The 18,814-nt window shown below is 35.2% G+C and overlaps 1 protein-coding gene and 1 pseudogene across 2 annotated transcripts in view; both read right to left on the reverse strand.

Annotated features, from left to right (window-relative positions):
• LOC150098866 (serine beta-lactamase-like protein LACTB, mitochondrial) overlaps window positions 1-18,814 on the reverse strand; it is a 166,987-nt gene that overhangs the window by 103,204 nt on the left and 44,969 nt on the right. For both annotated transcript variants that reach the window (XR_016549497.1, XM_090405065.1), the window contains exon 4: window positions 12,107-12,205. Coding sequence is in view for 1 of the 2 variants with exons in the window: in XM_090405065.1 (XP_090261191.1) it covers window positions 12,107-12,205 (99 nt within the window). In the remaining variant the exon portion in view is untranslated. The remainder of the gene's footprint in view (window positions 1-12,106; window positions 12,206-18,814) is intronic.
• Window positions 3,906-4,024, reverse strand: LOC150098867 (5S ribosomal RNA; annotated as a pseudogene).

Genomic DNA, 18,814 nt, shown 5'->3' on the forward strand with positions numbered 1-18,814 from the left:
GCCTCGTTAACTTCCTGTGTCCACCATGGAGTTCTGATTTTTCTATTCTTGCAGACAACCTCACCACATGCCTCTCTGGCTGAATCAACCAATGTTTTCTTCAGAGCTTGCCACTGAATCTCTGAGGTTTGGTTCCTGTTCTCTCAAACTCTCTCATTTTTTCTTCAATAATGTTTATATATTTTAGTCTACAGTTCATATCTGAGAGATGCTCAACTTTTATTCACTTTAAAACTTTCTTATATGTTCTTCTTTTAATATGAAATTCAATTTTATCCTGCTTAAGCCTAAATAGTGATCACTTCCAATTTCAAATCCTCTGTACACTCAAAACATCACTATCAACAATAACATAGTCAATGAGACTTTTTTTAATTCCTTGCCTCTTCTCTTCATGTGAATTTGTGCACATTTTTATGTTGGAACATGGTGTTAGTAATAACCAGTCCATGTCCTGAGCAGAAATCCAACAGATATTTGACATTATCATTAGCTTTGCTCTTTTCTCCAAATTTTCCCAAAATATTTTTGTATGTCTGACAATCATTTCCTACTCTGCTATTTAGATTCCTAACAAGGACCTACTTTTCTTTTTTCATTGTATCAGTTGTTTTCTCTAAAGTCACAAAAAATGCCTCCACTTCTACCTTATTAGAACATTTTGTGGGACCAGAGGCACAAATAAGTCTCATTGTCCAGTTCCCAATTCTGATATATGCCCACATCACTCTACTTGAGACTGCCTGCCATTCAAGATTAGCCTCGCATTTAGTGTTTTCCTTGATTGTCATTGCCTGAATATAAATATAACATTTTGCATTTATTGCTCAGAAAGATCTCACCAGTTTTTGTCTTTTTTTGTTTCATTCACCCCTATTATGTCAATCTGGTACTTATGTAATTCCTCAGCTAGCTCCATTTCTTTGCCATTCAGGCTTCTTGTTTTGATAGTACCAATCTTGAACTCCGGTGATATTGAGTTGGGTGTGTTTTAAGATTTGTTCCAGTAGCTGACTTTTCGCTGTTTGCCCTGCTTCCCTGGCGAAAACAACAGGGGGGGGAGCTGAAATGAAATTCTGTCATGTTGCACCATCATTTTATATTTTGGCTTAAGCCAATAAGAATACAATTTGGGCAGCTAAATCCCAAATTGCCAGACCATCCTTGTTCGTTTGGTATCCAGGTAAATACCAACAGGGTGCACCATGAGAAGGTGAGGATTGGACATAGGTCAGAAGTGCTGGTCAGTTCTCTGCATTCCTTTAAAGGCTATGTATAAGTCTCCTCTCAGTTATACAGCTTTGACCTACTGTGACTCTTCTTTCTTCTTCTCTCTTTTAATTATAGAACAGAAACTGAATTCTAAATATTAAATTCTGCATTTTTTTAATGTGAATCCCACCTATAGAATGTTGGAAAAACCTATAATGCATCAGTACTAATGTTAGATATCTAGAAACCCTTCTCTAGAGAAAGTTTTCTAGATAAAAAAGATGCAAAAGCTTGAAAAAAAAAAGATGCAACTTTTTTTCCAAGCTTCTTCAGGCCTCCAAATAAGCAGAATGATGATACCAGGCAAATAAAATTTTTCTAACTTAAAATTTATTTTAGCATTAATATGAGAATCATAATTATCATCAAATCAATGATTTGTACCCTCAAGGGGTGTATGAGATAATATAGTACTGCATGAAAAATTTACATCATTAATAACTTCCTATCTAATATTTTCCTCCAAATCAGTCTGTTACTTGTCAAGACTCCAATATTATCAAATCTTATATTTCTATCGTCTAAGGCACTTTGTACCTTACAAATCCACCTATTTCTTGTTCTTCCTCTGAGTCGTTTTCCTGCTAACCTCGCAGAGAACACTTGTTTTGCTAATCTTTCCTCACCCATTCTGTTTAAATGACCATACCACCTGAAATTAGCTCTGCTAACGCATTCCTGGATGCTGACAATGTCAAGTTCTTTCCTAATATCCTCATTTTTAATATGTTATTGCCATTGATGCCATCTGTTCACCGCCTCTAATCTTTCTCAGGATTCTCATATCTGCAGTCTCTAGTCTTTGGTCAAGTGTTTTACTTCTGACCCAACTCTCAGATCCATAAGTTAAAACTGGTTTGAACACTGTCTTGTATACAGCTAATTTAGTGTTCTGACTAATTTCTTTCTTATTCCATATGAATTTATTCAATTGACTTCCTACCATGCCAGCTTTGTTGATGCTTTTGTCTATTTCCATATTTAATGTACCATCTTCAGTAAAAATCGTGCCAAAGTAGCTGAAATGTTTTTCTTGTTCCACAGGTTCTCCGTTCACAACACAGTTGACATTTTCAACGATTCTACCTATTTTCATTGTCTTTGTCTCTTTATTGCTGACCTTCATACCATACCTATTACAACAGTTATTCAATTTAGTCAGGGAATCTTGCAAACTTGTAGTGGATTTATTTAGAAGTATAACATCTTCTGCATAAAGCAAAGAGCTGACATTAACATCTCCAATTTTGCTATCATGTTTGATACCACTTTCCTTCATAATGTGATCTATATAGATAATGAATAACAGAGGATAATGTACATCCTTTATCCTATAATTGTCTCACCAGATTTAACATTAAACCATCTTCAATTCTAACTGCTGATTTACAACTCAAATAAAGACTAAGAATTGCTTGATATAATGCCCCATTTACACCATATAACTGTAGTGTATTGAATAGCTTTTCTCTTGGCACCTTGTCATATGCCTTTTCCAGATCGACAAAATTTAAATAGAAATCTTTGTTATATTCCCATGCTTTCTCAGCTATTTGTCGTAAAGTGAAGATCTGATCCTGACAGCCTCTATTTGGCCTGAATCCAGCTTGTTCTTCACCAAGCTTTTCTTCCACAATTCTTTCATTCGTTTCTCAAGTATACTTGCATAGATCTTGCCAGGAATACTCAGTAGGAAATACCTATGTAATTCTCTCATTCCGTTTTATTTCCTTTTTTATATATGGGTACTATTAGAGCTCTACTCCAATCATCTGGAATTCATCCCTGTCCTGAGCAGAAATCCAACAGGTATTTGCCATTATTATTAGCTTTACTCTTTTCTCCAAATTCTCCCAAAATATTTTTGTATGTCTCTCAATCATTTCCTACTCTGCTATTTAGATCTCCAAAAATTCCTCCACTTCTATCTTAGTAGAACCTTCTGTGGGACTATAGGCACAAATAAGTCTCATTGTCCAGTTCCCAATTCTGATATTTGCCCACATCACTCTACTTGAGACTGCCTGCCATTCAAGAAGATGAGCCTCATATTTTGTGTTGAATACTATGGCTTCTTCTTCTTTTCTTTGATATTCATTGCCTGAACATAACAATTTGTATTTATTGCTCAGAAAGATCTCACCAGTTTTGGTCTTTTTTGTTTCAGTCACCCCTATTATGTCGATCTGGTACTTATCTAATTCCTCAGCTAGCTCCATTTCTTTGCCATTCAGGCTTCTTATATTGATAGTACTGATCTTTAACTCTGGTGATGTTGAGTTCGGGTGTGCTTTCAGATTTCCAGTAGCTGACTTTTCACTGTTCGCCCAGCGAAAATAATGGGGACCTTGTTTAACTGGGCAACGCCCCCAGCAGGTATGAAATTTTGTCATGTTGTACCATCATTTATATATTGGTTTAAGCCAATAAGAATACAATTTGGTCGGCCAAATCCCAAATTGCCAGCCCATCCTCATTCATTTGATCAAGGTAGATACCCAACAGGGTGCACCATGAGAAGGTGAGGATTGGACATTAGGTCAGAAGCCCTGGCCAGTTCTCCATCATCATCGTCATCATCATCATCAAATTCCTGCCATGTACCCTCAAGGGGGTGTACAGGAAAAATCTTATGCCAACAGTACTCGGTATTCCCAGGTGGTCGCCCTCCCAAGTACTAACCGAGCTCAACGCTGCTTAACTTCGGTGATCGGACGAGAACTGGTGTATTCAACGCCATATGACCATTGGCAAGGGTCGGTTCTCCTCATTCCTTTAAAGGCTATGTTGATGTCATCTCTCAGTTATACAGCTTTGACCCTTAATCCTTTCTGACCTGAGTTTTTTTTTCCAAGTGAAAAAAATTTTTCTTTCTATTTATTTTGTCTTTAGGCAAAATAAATAGAAAAAAGCAAGAGTATGGAGTATTTTGATGAAAAATACATTTCAGGATAGGAATTCTGACCGACTGATTCCATATAGAATCATTATATTCTGGTAACAAATATTAAACTTCTGAGGTTATACCCTATAATTCAGTATATGCATATTATTCTACTAAGTCATAAAAATTGATATTGGTAAGATTTATACGTATAATACGTACCTGTTATTATATTAAAGAAATGGAACTACAACGTGCGATACTAATTGGAATCATTTGCCACGTAATATGGGCTACGAAAGCCAAGATAGTTAGTGATTCTAATTGGAATCACTAAGGCAGAAAGGATTAAGCACCCCTAATATGAGAATCTAATATCATAATATTAAATTCTGCAAAAAATAAATAAATAACCAGATTTATTTATCTATTTATTTATCAGAATTTTTGACCAACATACTGGTTAACCTCAGTGGACAAACCTACAAGACTTAACTTGAAAAGAAAGCATAAATAAGTAAAGGAAGCAGACTAACACAAAAAGGAAAAATAAAAGAAAAAAAACAAGAATCATAAAAAGTGGTTAGCGTATCTGCTCTCCAGCCAAAAGGCTGCAGGTTCGAATCCTAGCATGGGTATTCGCTATTGTCTGTGAAAATACTAGTGGTGGTGGTGGGTGGTAGATGGCATTGGTGTTGCTGGGGTTTGTTGGTGGAGATAGAGAGTTGTAAAGTAGATGGCCTCCCTCGATGAGTCTTTGGACTCCCTGGAGGTGTCAGGTAATAATAATAATAAGAAGAAGAAACAATAGTCCACTCCTATTAGATCAGAATGTGCACAAAATACAAGATAAAAAATAATCATAAAAAGATGTATTTTGTAACAGCATTCTTGTATAGTGACACTATAAATTATCATAGTAATTGAACCTAGGGCCATTTGTAGCATATTTATTCAGCATACAATTCTACTTTAATTTTTCCTTTAAAGTGCATCAACTGGAAGAACTTCGTAAATTTTAATACTATTCCTAAATAGCAAACAGCAAATAAATTTCAAACTAAAGAGGAATTAGTATCATCATTTCAAACTGATTTTGCAATAAAAGCAAACAAATTAATGCAAAAGAAAAAAAAAAAAAAAAAAAAAAATTATCATTATTCATTTCCAGTTCAGAATAAATTAGAATACACATAAATTTTGTAGTCCAACCAATACCGACTAATGCATATGAAAGAAGAATAAAAACATCAAAAATACACCAGATAAATGCATAAATTAAGCATTAAGAAAAATAGTTAATAAAACAAAATTTGATAGAGTAAAAAATAAAAATATTTACAAAGAATGTCGATTACAACCCATAAAAAAATGGATTAAAACAAAAAGCAGAATGTAATAAACATTAATAGAATGGACACAAAAAGAACAGTTGAACTAGCAAGAGAATAAAAACCAAATATGAAAAGCCCAGATGGCAGACCAAGAAATGATACAGACTGCCTGCCTGCACTGAAGTACTGCAGATGTAAGAAGCTAAGAGAGTTACTTGACATGTAAAGAAGGGAAATTTGGAGTTTGAGAGTGGCGGATTTGGTAAGAGAACACTTGGAAGTAACAAGGTAGCAACAATGTCTCCAATTGAGGAGAGTGATTATGTGAGATGTGATCTCAGAGATTGCAAGATGAATTTTCAGTTAAGGAGTATATAAGGAATTACAAAGCAGATTATTATAAAAGTTGAGGAACCAGCTTGGATCAGTGACATGACATGAGAACATGAAGAGGAAGATGTTAGCAGTGAATGCAAAATAGTCAAGGGGAAGGGGGAAAGAACTTGAAGAAAGCAGAATCAGATTGTATAGACAGTCAGAAGAATAAATTAGGAAGGAGTTAGATGGAAGAGCAGTATCAAGCAGGAATTGCAGAAAAAGTTTGACAGGTATATAAAGATAAAGGTGATTAGCAAGCTCATGAGAAACATAATAGGTAAAAAAGTACAGGCAATGAGGTGAATGAAAATCTCAGTTATTTGACTACATGGCAAATAAAAAGAAGAATGACTATGGAAGAATAACTTCAAAGAATCTTGATGGTAGGGAGGTAAGAGGAGATGAAATACTTGAGTTAGTGATAATTTTGTAAGTATGTACCATTCAGGTAAAGATAATGCAATGGGAAATGTGATATTCAGATGTGAGAATAGAAATAGATGAATTGGAGGTACTTAGGATATTTCAGAACCTTAAAACAAATATTTATTATGGTCATGGGATCAGATGAGATATAAGCCTGTGTATTACAAAAATATGCAATGAAACTGGCAATTCCTCTGACCAAACTGTTTGTCTCACTTCTGGGAAGGTACTAATAATGAGTGAAAAGAGCAAAATAGTTATTTTGTTTAAAAAAAAAAAAAGGCTCTAAAACAAGATGTTAGAGATAGCAAATCATAGGCCAATCAGTATCTCAGGAGTGATGGTGGTGATTTAAAATATTGGGGAACCACCACTCTTGAGATACAGACTGCAGATTCATCACCATGAAGTAATAATAATAAAAAGCAGAATTCAGGAATGAATGGACAGGAATATGATACTCTATAGGGACTACATGGTTTGTGAAAGGTAAGTCTTGCCTCAGTAATTTGCTCACTTTTTATGACATAGTGACAACTGAGCTGAATAAAAGAAACGATTACATAGTGATACTGCTCGACTTTGCAGAGATATTCGGCAGGATACCGAATGAAACTGTTACATAAACTGAAGCAAATAGGACTGGATGTGAAACTTGGGATAGCTAGTAAGAATGGTCTAAGCGATAGTGTGAATCATATAGCAAGAGATTTGAGATTGATGCTAGGGACTGTGCAGCAGAAATGTGAGTGTGAGTATGTTGCCTCAGTAATGCAGCATGGAGAAGAAAAGTAACGATAATGAATTAGATGATAATGAGAATGTGTAGAAAGAGAGGTTGGGAATATACAGATGCTTGGAGTGCATTTGCGAATAGAAAGGAGATATGAGAAATGGATTCCATTTGAAGAAGGATGCAGGCATTTGGAGAGATTGTTGTTTTCGGAGTGAGTGGCAGGGAGATTAGAGTTGCAAGGTGAAAGGTAGCAGGGTGGCCTCATGTAGGGAAAATGGCTTGAGACTCCACTGAGTGCTGCAGTATATACTATACTGTAGCATTCAGTGGAGTCTGCAGAGAGTAATAATAACTATGCGAATACTGACAAAGTATTAGTTTTTTTTTTTTTTTGTATGCAAATGTCAAGAGCATTAAGAATAAATGGAATGAGTTTGTGGCTCTGAATGACTTTCTCTTCAAAAGTTGTTAGTATCAGTGAAACTTGGTTGACAGAGGAATATGTATGGCAGGAACAGAAATTGAAGGGTATAACATAATTCAATAGGTTAGGAAGATAAATGGAAAGTACTTATAGTAAGAGATGTGCTCTCTCTGGGTAGAGAATCAGAGAGAAAATGGCTTTGAGAGTATATGATGTAAGGCAGAAATGAATAGGACAAGATATTTAGTGGGATACTGCTATAAACCTTGAAATACTGATGGTGATGAATCAGGAAATGTTTAGGCAAATTAACTATCATAATATACTGTAAACTGGACAAAGGAAGCAGAAGAATAGAATACATACTTGACAACATGTCATTCACTATGAGGTTTTAGAAAAACATCTTAGAGAAGTATCATGGATGAAAGAATTTAAAGGAAGCAAAGAAGTGCATGGGAAACAGTTAAGAAAAATTTGTTAATAGCAATGACAGATTGAATATTTGAGAGAAAAATATAAAGCAATTTGGAATTAAAAATGGATGAGTAAGGAAATTACACAGAACTGCAGATGAAAAAGAGGTTACGGAAGGCTCATAAAGAGAGAAATAGAGAATAATTGCATGAGGAATATAAGGCCAAGAAAGTGACTAGTATAGTAAGAAGAGAAATATTAGAATGAGAGTGGGCTATTATTGCAATCCATTCACTATGTGGTCAGTAGGAGGAAAAAATGACTGTACAAATTTCCTTGCTGGATGGAGACAGCAGTTAGGTGACAGAGGCAGATGAGGTCATTAAATAGTTGAGCTGTTTAATGACCACTTTATTAGGTTGTGTTCTATCTTAGTAAAGCAGGATTTCTAGAGTATAAGGAAAGGTGAAGGATTAAAAGTGAATGAAGAGGATGTACTCCAAATAGCAAGCACTCTAGTTGTCTAGTAAGGCTAGATGGAATTTCACCACTGTTTTAAGGGAATATGTCATTAACCTGGTTATTTAATAAAAAGGTACTGCAATGGGATAAGCAAGTTCCTGAGGAATGGAAGGTCAGTTATACAAAAGGATAATGGTATAATAAGGGTATCAAATTATAAACCAGTTTGCATTTCTTCTGTACTTGTTTAGATTCTAGACAAATTGGTAAGAACTCATAAACAGGATTATACAGATGAGAGAAATATTATTTACTGGGCCAGTATGGATTTGTTAAGGGACACTCTTGTTTTAGTAATCTGGTTGCATTTTATAGGGGGTGCCATATGAGAAGTTGGTATTTAAATTGCACGATATGAATTTGGATATCAGATTAGGAGTTGACTGGCTTCCTGGTATCAGAGAGTTGTATATGGGAGGAGCAGTATCAGAGAGTAGGAAAGTGGAGCTCCACAGGGTTCAGTAAGAGATGTGCCCTTATGGTATGAAGGCTCTTGGGAGTTATTTAGTAATAGTGTTGATGTTGTAGATCTTCATGAAGATTTGAATAAACTGGAAAGGTGGGAAAATGAATGAAGATATCAATTTAATACAGCTAATGTAAGATTTTGAAATGAGATCCACAGATGGGAATGCTTCATACTCAACTTGAAATTATACTGGAAGAAGTGGAGGGAGCAAGGGATCTTGGGATGATTGTAGATAGAAATTTGAAGTTTAGTGGACATATTGCAAATGCTGTAAAGACAACCCAGAGAATTACTGCAATACTGAGGAGGACTTTGATTAGTACAGATAAAAGAGTGGTGGTTCCATTGTATAAAACTCTGATCAGACCACATCTAGATTACTATTTTTAAATCTAGTTACCAAGATTTGAAGGGATGAAGTTATCTTGAATGTACAGAAGTATACAATGTTAGTTATGAAAATAGAGTGAGGGCATACAAACTACAGAGTTGGTGGATATTGGGGGGGGAGGGGAGTTATGAATGAGACATGTAAGCTATTGAAAGGTATTTACAGTGTTGAAACTGGGGAGATTTTTCATAGTGCAGAACAAGGAGAAGGAATAAGAACACATCCTTGGAAGCTGCAAAAGGGAAATAATAAGTAAGAGGATAAGAAGCAAGTTTTTTCATGGAGAGTGATAGGGGTATGGAATGCACTGCTTGAGAAAATGGTGAGAATACTAACAGTAGATGAGTTTAAAGAGTCATACAACAGCCTTTTCTAAGATGGACACCTCCCACAATTCTTATAACTCCATGAAGAAGGTCTGGAATCATAATAATAAGAGCGTGGCTGATATAGATATCAAAGAGTGAGAAAACTGAATTCAGGAGACGGTGGGTAATTAGGTGTGTGTACTGCAGGGCTCTGAACTTGGGCTGCTACTATTTAATTTATATATCAACAGTGTAGGATAAGGGGAAATATCTAGCTGTTTGCCAATGACACAAAACTTTCAAGAGCAATCATCACTGAAGATCATAGGGAGATTCTGAAGATGACTGAAATAGACTGGCACTATGGGCAAAAGATGATATCTTCTTCTCAAAGTTATGCATGTTGGAAAGAAGAGATCACAAACTATACTATGTTGATGACAATGGACTACAGGAAACTGATGATACCAGGAGGTGTATTACAAAAGTACAATAGAGCTCATTAGATTAATGTTGAAGAACATACTGGCAAGCAGAAATAAGGAGATAATTATTCCTTTTTACAAGACTATAATAAGGCCACTGAATTACTTCGCATAGTTCTGATTGCATGAATTCCTTGGAGATGAGGTGGAGAGGATCCAGAGAAATATAACTAAAGATTGTGAGAAGTCTATGAAATGCTCCCTATGAAGACATCTATCTATCTATCTGCCTATCAACTACAGATTTGTGTAGTTGACAGCAGAAAAGAGAGAGCGAATATGATAGAAACATATCAGTTATCCAAGAGGTTTTAGAGTTTTGATACAAAAGACCTTACAATATGTGTGTGTCACGAAGTGAAAGAATAAGGAGTCACTCCTGGAAATTATGTAAGAGTGGGATTAGCAATGGTGAGAGGAATAGATTTTTTGCATGGAGGGCAGAATGGATTGCAAGAGGTGTGGCTAGCAAGGGCATGAAGAACAGGTTTTTTGCATGGAGGGTGAAATGATTTGCTAGAGATGTTTTGTTGGTGAATGCGTTCATAGATACCTATGATAGGTATTGTGTGAATAATGGTTATCAGGGGCCTCCTACAACGAGTCTTTGACACCATGAGTTTGAGATGTTTGAGAAATTATTGATAATTTCTGAACCAGTATCAGTGAAACAACTGCGCTCTAAGCATTATGCTGTGAACATCAGTATTAGCTGGCTCTTATAACCATTTCATACACAGTGCAAGTTAAAATTGTACAAAGGTACAGAGTATTTTCGAATGTTAACATTTCTATGAAATTCATTATCTGCAATAAAGGTAGGTACTTCATTCAAAAAAATAAATAAATAAAAATAAAATAAAAACCGATCTATAACAAAGTTGTACATTTAAAAACCAATGAGCAGTATCTTGAATTGTGGTACATCTTTGATCTATTTTTGTACTCTGGATATAAATTATATCTGGAGTACTATTTTGCTTATTTTTTTACAAATGTTCTAAAAAAAAAAAAAAAAAAAGTGAAATGACTTAACATATTTCAATATAGATCCTTAACTAAATTTCATTAAATTCCACCTGACCACAACATTATTTAAGGAGTTTGATAATTAAAAGGGATTAACTCTTTGCTAATTAAAAGGGATTAATTAGCAAAGCCTTAGCACCCATTCATTTCAATCGGCACTGTGTGCATCCTAAATATGGGATTCAGGATGAGTTATGCACACACACACACACACACACACACACACACACACACACACACACACACACACACACACACACACACACACACACACACACACACATCTCCTTGAGTGTATCATAAATCACAAATTTCATTCAAAATTAGTTCTGTAACATTCTGCTGAGATAAAGTCTGCAGTCATTTATCAACCTTTTGGAAAACTGCTAACACTTGTAGAACATACAAGTGAGCAATAATGTATCGATATTGTAATAATTCCAGATTTTTGGTTGGGATGACGATGAGAAGCATGGATATATCTATGTTGTTTATTTATTTATTTATTTATTTCTGTAAACCAAAATGTAAGCTTGGATGACGTGCCATTTGAAATATTTGTGAATGTCCAGATTAATCATAATATTGAAATCTGCAAAGTAAAAAGTTTGACACAGTATTTGACTCAATAAAGAATGAGGATTTGCTTTTGTGCATAACACACACACACACATATATATATATATAGTTTTTTATAGTAATAAGACTACTGCCCCTCTGGTATCTTCACACTTTACTATTTCCTACTGGCTATACTTATGTTTCTCTTTCAATAAACAGTCTCAAAGGTTTGTTCTCCAAGAATGACAGTGAAATGTGATCAAAAATTCTGATATATTAATCTATACTTAACAAAATCTAGTTAAAAATATCTTTCAGCATGACTTCAATTTACACATTTCAATTAAAATTCATATTTCTATTAAATTCTAAATCCACCATTATAACCGAGTTTTTTTTTTTTTTTTTTTATCTTACAGAAATAAATACAAGCATGTGTAATAAAAATAACTTCAAACTGCTCAACTTACTTTTACATTCTCTGCTTTTGGTTCATTTTTTGTGCTTTTTTTTTCATAATGCCGAATTCCACCCATATGTGACACAAGATGACGAGTAGTAATAGATACCTAGAACAGATTTTTTTTCATTTATTTTAAGTAAATAAAATGTGAAAGTATTCAGATTAAAAAAAAAAGCAGGAAATTAAACAAATTATTTGTAAAACAGAAATAAGTTTCAATTTTGTGTTTCATAGACATTCTTCAGACATTAAAACTATCATTATTATTTGATCCTTCTATCGGCCCTAAATGGGCTAAAACATAAACCCATCTAGGGTGACTGAGTACATACTTTATCATCATCATCATCATCATCAAATTCCTGCCATGTACCCTCAAGGGGTGTACAGGATATGACAGTACTACATGAAAAAATTACATCATTACTAACTTCCTATCTACAATTTTCCTCCAAATCAGTCTGTTACTTGTCAAGACTCCAACATTATCAGATCTTATATTTCTATCGTCTAAGGCACTTTGTACCGTATCAATCCACCTATACCTTGGTCTTCCTCTGGGTCGTTTTCCTGCCAACCTGGTAGAGAACACTTGTTTTGCTAATCTTTCCTCTCCCATTCTATTTAAGTGACCATACCATCTGAGATTAGCTCTGCTAACGCATTCCTGGATGCTGACAATGTCAAGTTCTTTCCTAATATCCTCATTTTTAATATGATATTGCCATTGATGCCATCTGTTCACGCCTCTAATCTTTCTCAGGACTCTCATATCTGCGGTCTCTAGTCTTTGGTCAAGTGTTTTACTTCTGACCCAGCTCTCAGATCCATAAGTTAAAATTGGTTTGAACACAGTCTTGTATACAGCTAATTTAGTGTTCCGACTAATTTCTTTCTTATTCCATATGAATTTATTCAATTGACTTCCCACGATACCAGCTTTGCTGATTCTGTTGTCTATTTCTATATTTAGTTTACCATCTTCAGTAAAAATTGTGCCTAAGTAGCTGAAATGTTTTACTTGTTCCACAGGTTCACCATTCACAACACAGTTGACATTTTCAATGATTCTGCCTATTTTCATTGTCTTGTCTTTTTATTGCTGACCTTCATACCATATCTATTACAACAGCTATTCAATTTAGTCAGAGAATCTTGCAGACTTGTAGCGGATTTATTTAGAAGTATAACATCATCCGCATAAAGCAAAGAGCTGATTTTAACATCTCCAATTTTGATATCAGGTTTAATACCACATTCCTTCATAATGTGATCCATATAGATAATGAATAACAGAGGGGATAATGTACATCCTTGTCTCACACCAGATTTAACATTAAACCATCTTCCTGTACTTCCTTCAATTCTAACTGCTGACTCACAACTCAAATAAAGACTAAGTATTGCTTGATATAATGCCCCATTGACACCATATAACTGCAGCGTATTGAATAGCTTCTCTCTTGGCACCTTGTCATATGCCTTTTCCAAATCGACAAAACTTAAATACAGATCTTTGTTATATTCCCATGCTTTCTCGACTATTTGTCGTAAAGTGAAGATCTGATCCTGACAGCCTCTATTTGGCCTGAATCCAGCTTGTTCTTCACCAAGCTTTTCTTCCACAATTCTTCTCAACCGTTTCTCAAGTATACTTGCATAGATCTTGCCAGGAACACTCAGTAGGGAAATACCTCTGTAATTCTCACATTCAGTTTTATTTCCCTTTTTATATATGGGTACTATGAGAGCTCTACTCCAATCATCGGGAATTCGTCCCTCTGTCCAGGCTTTCTGAACTATGCAGTGCAGCCACTGTAAGACTCTTATACCACCATACTTCAGCATTTCTGGTTGAATATCATCTACTCCTGCTGCCTTTCCACATTTCAAGCCTTTGATGGCTTTTTCTACTTCAAGTATGGATATGTATTCCTGACTGCATGCCTGGTCAGTGTTTTTTATCACTGTGCTGTCATCACTGCTTGTTTCATTTAGCAGTTTTTCAAAGTAATTACTCCATACTTCAAGGATATCTTTTTCTCCTGTTTTCATTTCACCTTTATCATCTCTAATTCCTTTTACAGCACTCTTTCCTCCATTCCTAAGCTTCTTCAACAACCTCCAGAATATTTTGCCACCTTCTTGATATTTATTTTCTATATTCTTGCCAAAGTCCTCCCATGACTTTTGTTTAGCTAGTTTTACACACTGTTTAGCTTTCTTACATTTGTCTCTGTATTCTGTAAGAGTAAAAGCTGACTTATTTGCCAGGAACTTTTGATATGCTTTCTTCTTTTCCTTCACTGCCTCTTTAACTTCCTGTGTCCACCAGGGAGTTCTGATTTTTTTATCTTTGCACACAACCTCACCACATGCCTCTCTGGCAGAATCAATCAATGTTTCCTTCAGAGTTTGCCACTGAATCTCCAAGGTTTGATTCCTGTTCTCAAATTCTTTCATTTTCTTTTCAATAATATTCCTGTATTTTAGTCTACAGTTTACATCTGAGAGCTGCTCAACTTTTATTCGCTTTAAAACTTTCTTACATGTTATTCTTTTCAATATGAAATTCAATTTTATCCTGCTCAAGACTAAATAGTGATCACTTCCAATTTCAAATCCTCTGTACACTCTGGTGTCCTGCACCAGGGAGAAAACATCACTATCAACAATAACATAGTCAATGAGACTTTTCTTATTCCTAGCCTCTTCTCTCCATGTGAATTTGTGCACATTTTTATGTTGGAACATGGTGTTAGTAATAACCAGTCCATGTCCTGAGCAGAAATCCAACAGATATTTGCCATTATTATTAGCTTTGCTCTTTTCTCCAAATTTTCCCAAAATATTTTTGTATGTCTCACAATCATTTCCTACTCTACTATTTAGATCCCCAACAAGGACCAACTTTTCCTTTTTCATTGTGTCAGTTGCTTTTTCTAAAGCCTCAAAAAATTCCTCCACTTCTACCTTAGTAGAACCTTCTGTGGGACCATAGGCACAAATAAGTCTCATTGTCCAGTTCCCCATTCTCATATTTGCCCACATTACTCTACTTGAGACTGACTGCCATTCAAGAAGATTAGACTCGTATTTTGTGTTGAATACTATGGCTACTCCTTCTTTTCCTTGATTGTTATTGCCTGAATATAACATTTTGTATTTATTGCTCAGAAAGATCTCACCAGTTTTGGTCTTTTTTGTTTCAGTCACCCCTATTATGTCGATCTGGTACTTATCTAATTCCTCAGCTAGCTCCATTTTTTTGCCATTCAGGCTTCTTACGTTGATAGTACCGATCTTTAACTCTGGTGATGTTGAGTTGGGGTTTGTTTTCAGATTTGTTCCAGTAGCTGACTTTTCGCTGTTCGCCCTGGTTCCCTGGCGAAAACAACGTGGGCCTTGTTTAACCGGGCGACACCCCAGCCGGCATGAAATTTTGTCATGTTGTACCATCATTTTTTATTTTGGTTTAACCAATAAGAATACAATTTGGTCAGCTAAATCTCAAATTGCCAGCCCATCCTCGTTCGTTCAGTATCAAAGTAGATACCCAACAGGGTGCACCACGAGAAGGTGAGGATTGGACATTAGGTCAGAAGCCCTGGTCGGTTCTCCGCATTCCTTTAAAGGCTATGTGGAGGTCTCCTCTCAGTTATACAGCTTTGATACTTTATAAATAATCCAAATCCTAATGCGCACTCAAAGGAATAATGCTACAAAAATGTATTTGAAGCTAGTTTGTTTTTGAGTGGAAAAACTGAAACACCCAGAAAACAACCTCATGACAACATTATGAGCATTTAACTGAATGCTGTTGAAAACACAGTAGGTGAGATGACATCACTGTGGTGCAATGAAACCAATATATGTAACTCAAGATTTTTTAATTTTTGTTATTATTTTTATATAGAGCACAAAAATAATACTAAAATGTTTAACAACCATACTAATTGATTATCATCTTGATAATCATTAACATTGACCTTAAGCAATAATTAACAATACACTTAATAATTAACAAAATTAATAATAATAATAACAACATGTCTAGCAGTAATAGCAACATACTGATCAAGAACTTTCCACTCTTCATAATAAATCATTAAATTTAATAATAATTAACAATATTTATACTCAGCAGAGAAATTGCAGAACTGAAAGCTTAATATGTAAGACAAATTACAGAAAATGACAAATAAGAAGTTTTGCTTTTATCCCAAACTAAGAATACACTAGAGGTCAAATGTGAAATGGAAAATCAACTTTCAGACTGACATTTGTTGAGAAGCTAAAAGTTAATCCTTTATCAAGTAAAGTAATTTTTACAATGTGAAAATCAATTGTTTATTTCCTGAAAAAAAAAAAAGAAGCTTTTACCTCTCTTTATATAATGATTAAAAAAAAAAAAAAAAAAGTCCCTGCTGGCCTTGTTGACTAAAAGGCTGTCCAGCTAAAAGGCTGCGGGTTCGAATCCTGCTGTTACGTTTTTACTCTGTGTCATTGTTATATCTTTTATCTTTATCCTTTTATATTATTCTTTACATGATTTACTTTCTTATATATACTTTGGCTTCTATCTGCTATCTTTAATGTCATGTATCCTTAAGTCGTCTATCTTACTTGAATGTGTGATCTTATCGCTTATCTAGCATATTTCTCAATTTTGGGACCCCAGAAATACCTGTTCCCTGATCACTATAAGCTATCCTCATTCACTCAGGCAAATTTATTTACTGCGCGAGCCTGGGCCTTAACGGTAGAGTTAAACTCAGCCTAAGGATAGTTATAGGGTATCAGATGCATTTACTAAAATTCAGAAGCCTTAGGTTTTCTAGTTTATTTGGCCGTGCTCCTTTTCCTTTCTTGATTGGGATATCCCCGTGCACACATATGATTACAGGTTCATAATTTTTTGAAGAATCAGGGTCAGTCAACATGGTCAGAAATACAAGCATGAAAGGTATCAAACAATTTTAATGGATTCATTATTAAATATAATACAGGAACAAAACAGATATTAATACTAAGTTAAACTCTTACTTAAGGAGTGCTTAAGGGTCAAAGCTGTATAACTGAGAGGAGACCTCCACATAGCCTTTAAACATATGCGGAGAACCGGCCAGGGCTTCTGACCTAATGTCCAATCCTCACCTTCTCGTGGTGCACCCTGTTGGGTATCTACATTGATACTGAATGAACAAGGATGGGCAGGCAATTTGGGATTTAGCCGATCAAATTGTATTCTTATTGGTTAAACCAAAATAAAAAATGATGGTATAACATGACAAAATTTCATGCTGGCTGGGGTGTCGCCCGGTTAAACAAGGCCCCCGTTGTTTTCGCCAGGGAACCAGGGCGAACAGCGAAAAGTCAGCTACTGGAACAAATCTGAAAACACACCCCAACTCAACATCACCAGAGTTAAAGATCGGAACTATCAACATAAGAAGCCTGAATGGCAAAGAAATGAAGCTAGCTGAGGAATTAGATAAGTACCAGATCGACATAATAGGGATGACTGAAACAAAAAAGACCAAAACTGGTGAGATCTTTCTGAGCAATAAATACAAAATGTTATATTCAGGCAATGACAATCAAGGAAAAGAAGGAGTAGCCATAGTATTCAACACAAAATAGAAGGCTAATCTTCTTGAATGGCAGTCAGTCTCAAGTACAGTAATGTGGGCAAATATGAGAATGGACAATGAGACTTATTTGTGCCTATGGTCCCACAGAAGGTTCTACTAAGATAGAAGTAGAGGAATTTTTTGGCACTTTAGAAAAAGCAACTGACACAATGAAAAAGGAAAAGTTGGTCCTTGTTGGGGATCTAAATAGCAGAGTAGGAAATGATTGTGAGACATAAAAATATTTTGGGAAAATTTGGAGAAAAGAGCAAAGCTAATAATAATGGCAAATATCTGTTGGATTTCTGTTCACGACATGGACTGGTTATTACTAACACCATGTTCCAACATAAAAATGTGCACAAATTCACATGGAGAGAAGAGGCAAGGAATAAGAAAAGTCTCATTGACTATGCTATTGTTGATAGTGATGTTTTCCCCCTGGTGCAGGACACCAGAATGTACAGAGGATTTGAAATTGGAAGTGATCACTATTTAGTCTTGAGCAGGATAAAATTGAATTTCATATTGAAAAGAATAACATGTAAGAAAGTTTTAAAGCGAATAAAAGTTGAGCAGCTCTCAGATGTGAACTGTAGACTAAAATATGGAAAGATTATTGAAAAGAAAATGAAAGAGTTTGAGAACAGGAATCAAACCTTGGAGATTCAGTGGCAAACTCTGAAGAAAACATTGATTGATTCTGCCAGAGAGGCATGTGGTGAGGTTGTGTGCAAGGATAAAAAAATCAGAACTCCCTGGTGGACAAAGAAAGTTAAACAGGCAGTGAAGGAAAAGAAGAAAGCATATCAAAAGTTCCTGGCAAATAAGTCAGCTTTTACTCTTACAGAATACAGAGACAAATGTAAGAAAGCTAAAAAGTGTGTAAAACTAGCTAAACAAAAGTAATGGGAGGACTTTGCAAGAATATAGAAAATAAATATCAAGAAGATGGCAAAATATTCTGGAGGTTGTTGAAGAAGCTTAGGAATGGAGGAAAGAGTGCTGCAAAAGGAGTTAGAGATGATAAAGGTGACATGAAAACAGGAGAAAAAAATATCCTTGAAGTATGGAGTAATTAC

Source organism: Typopeltis vanoorti, chromosome 15 (genome assembly GCF_054136105.1).
Source record: "Typopeltis vanoorti isolate ZY-2024b chromosome 15, IOZ_Tvanoo_1.0, whole genome shotgun sequence".
Lineage (NCBI taxonomy): Eukaryota > Metazoa > Arthropoda > Arachnida > Uropygi > Thelyphonidae > Typopeltis > Typopeltis vanoorti.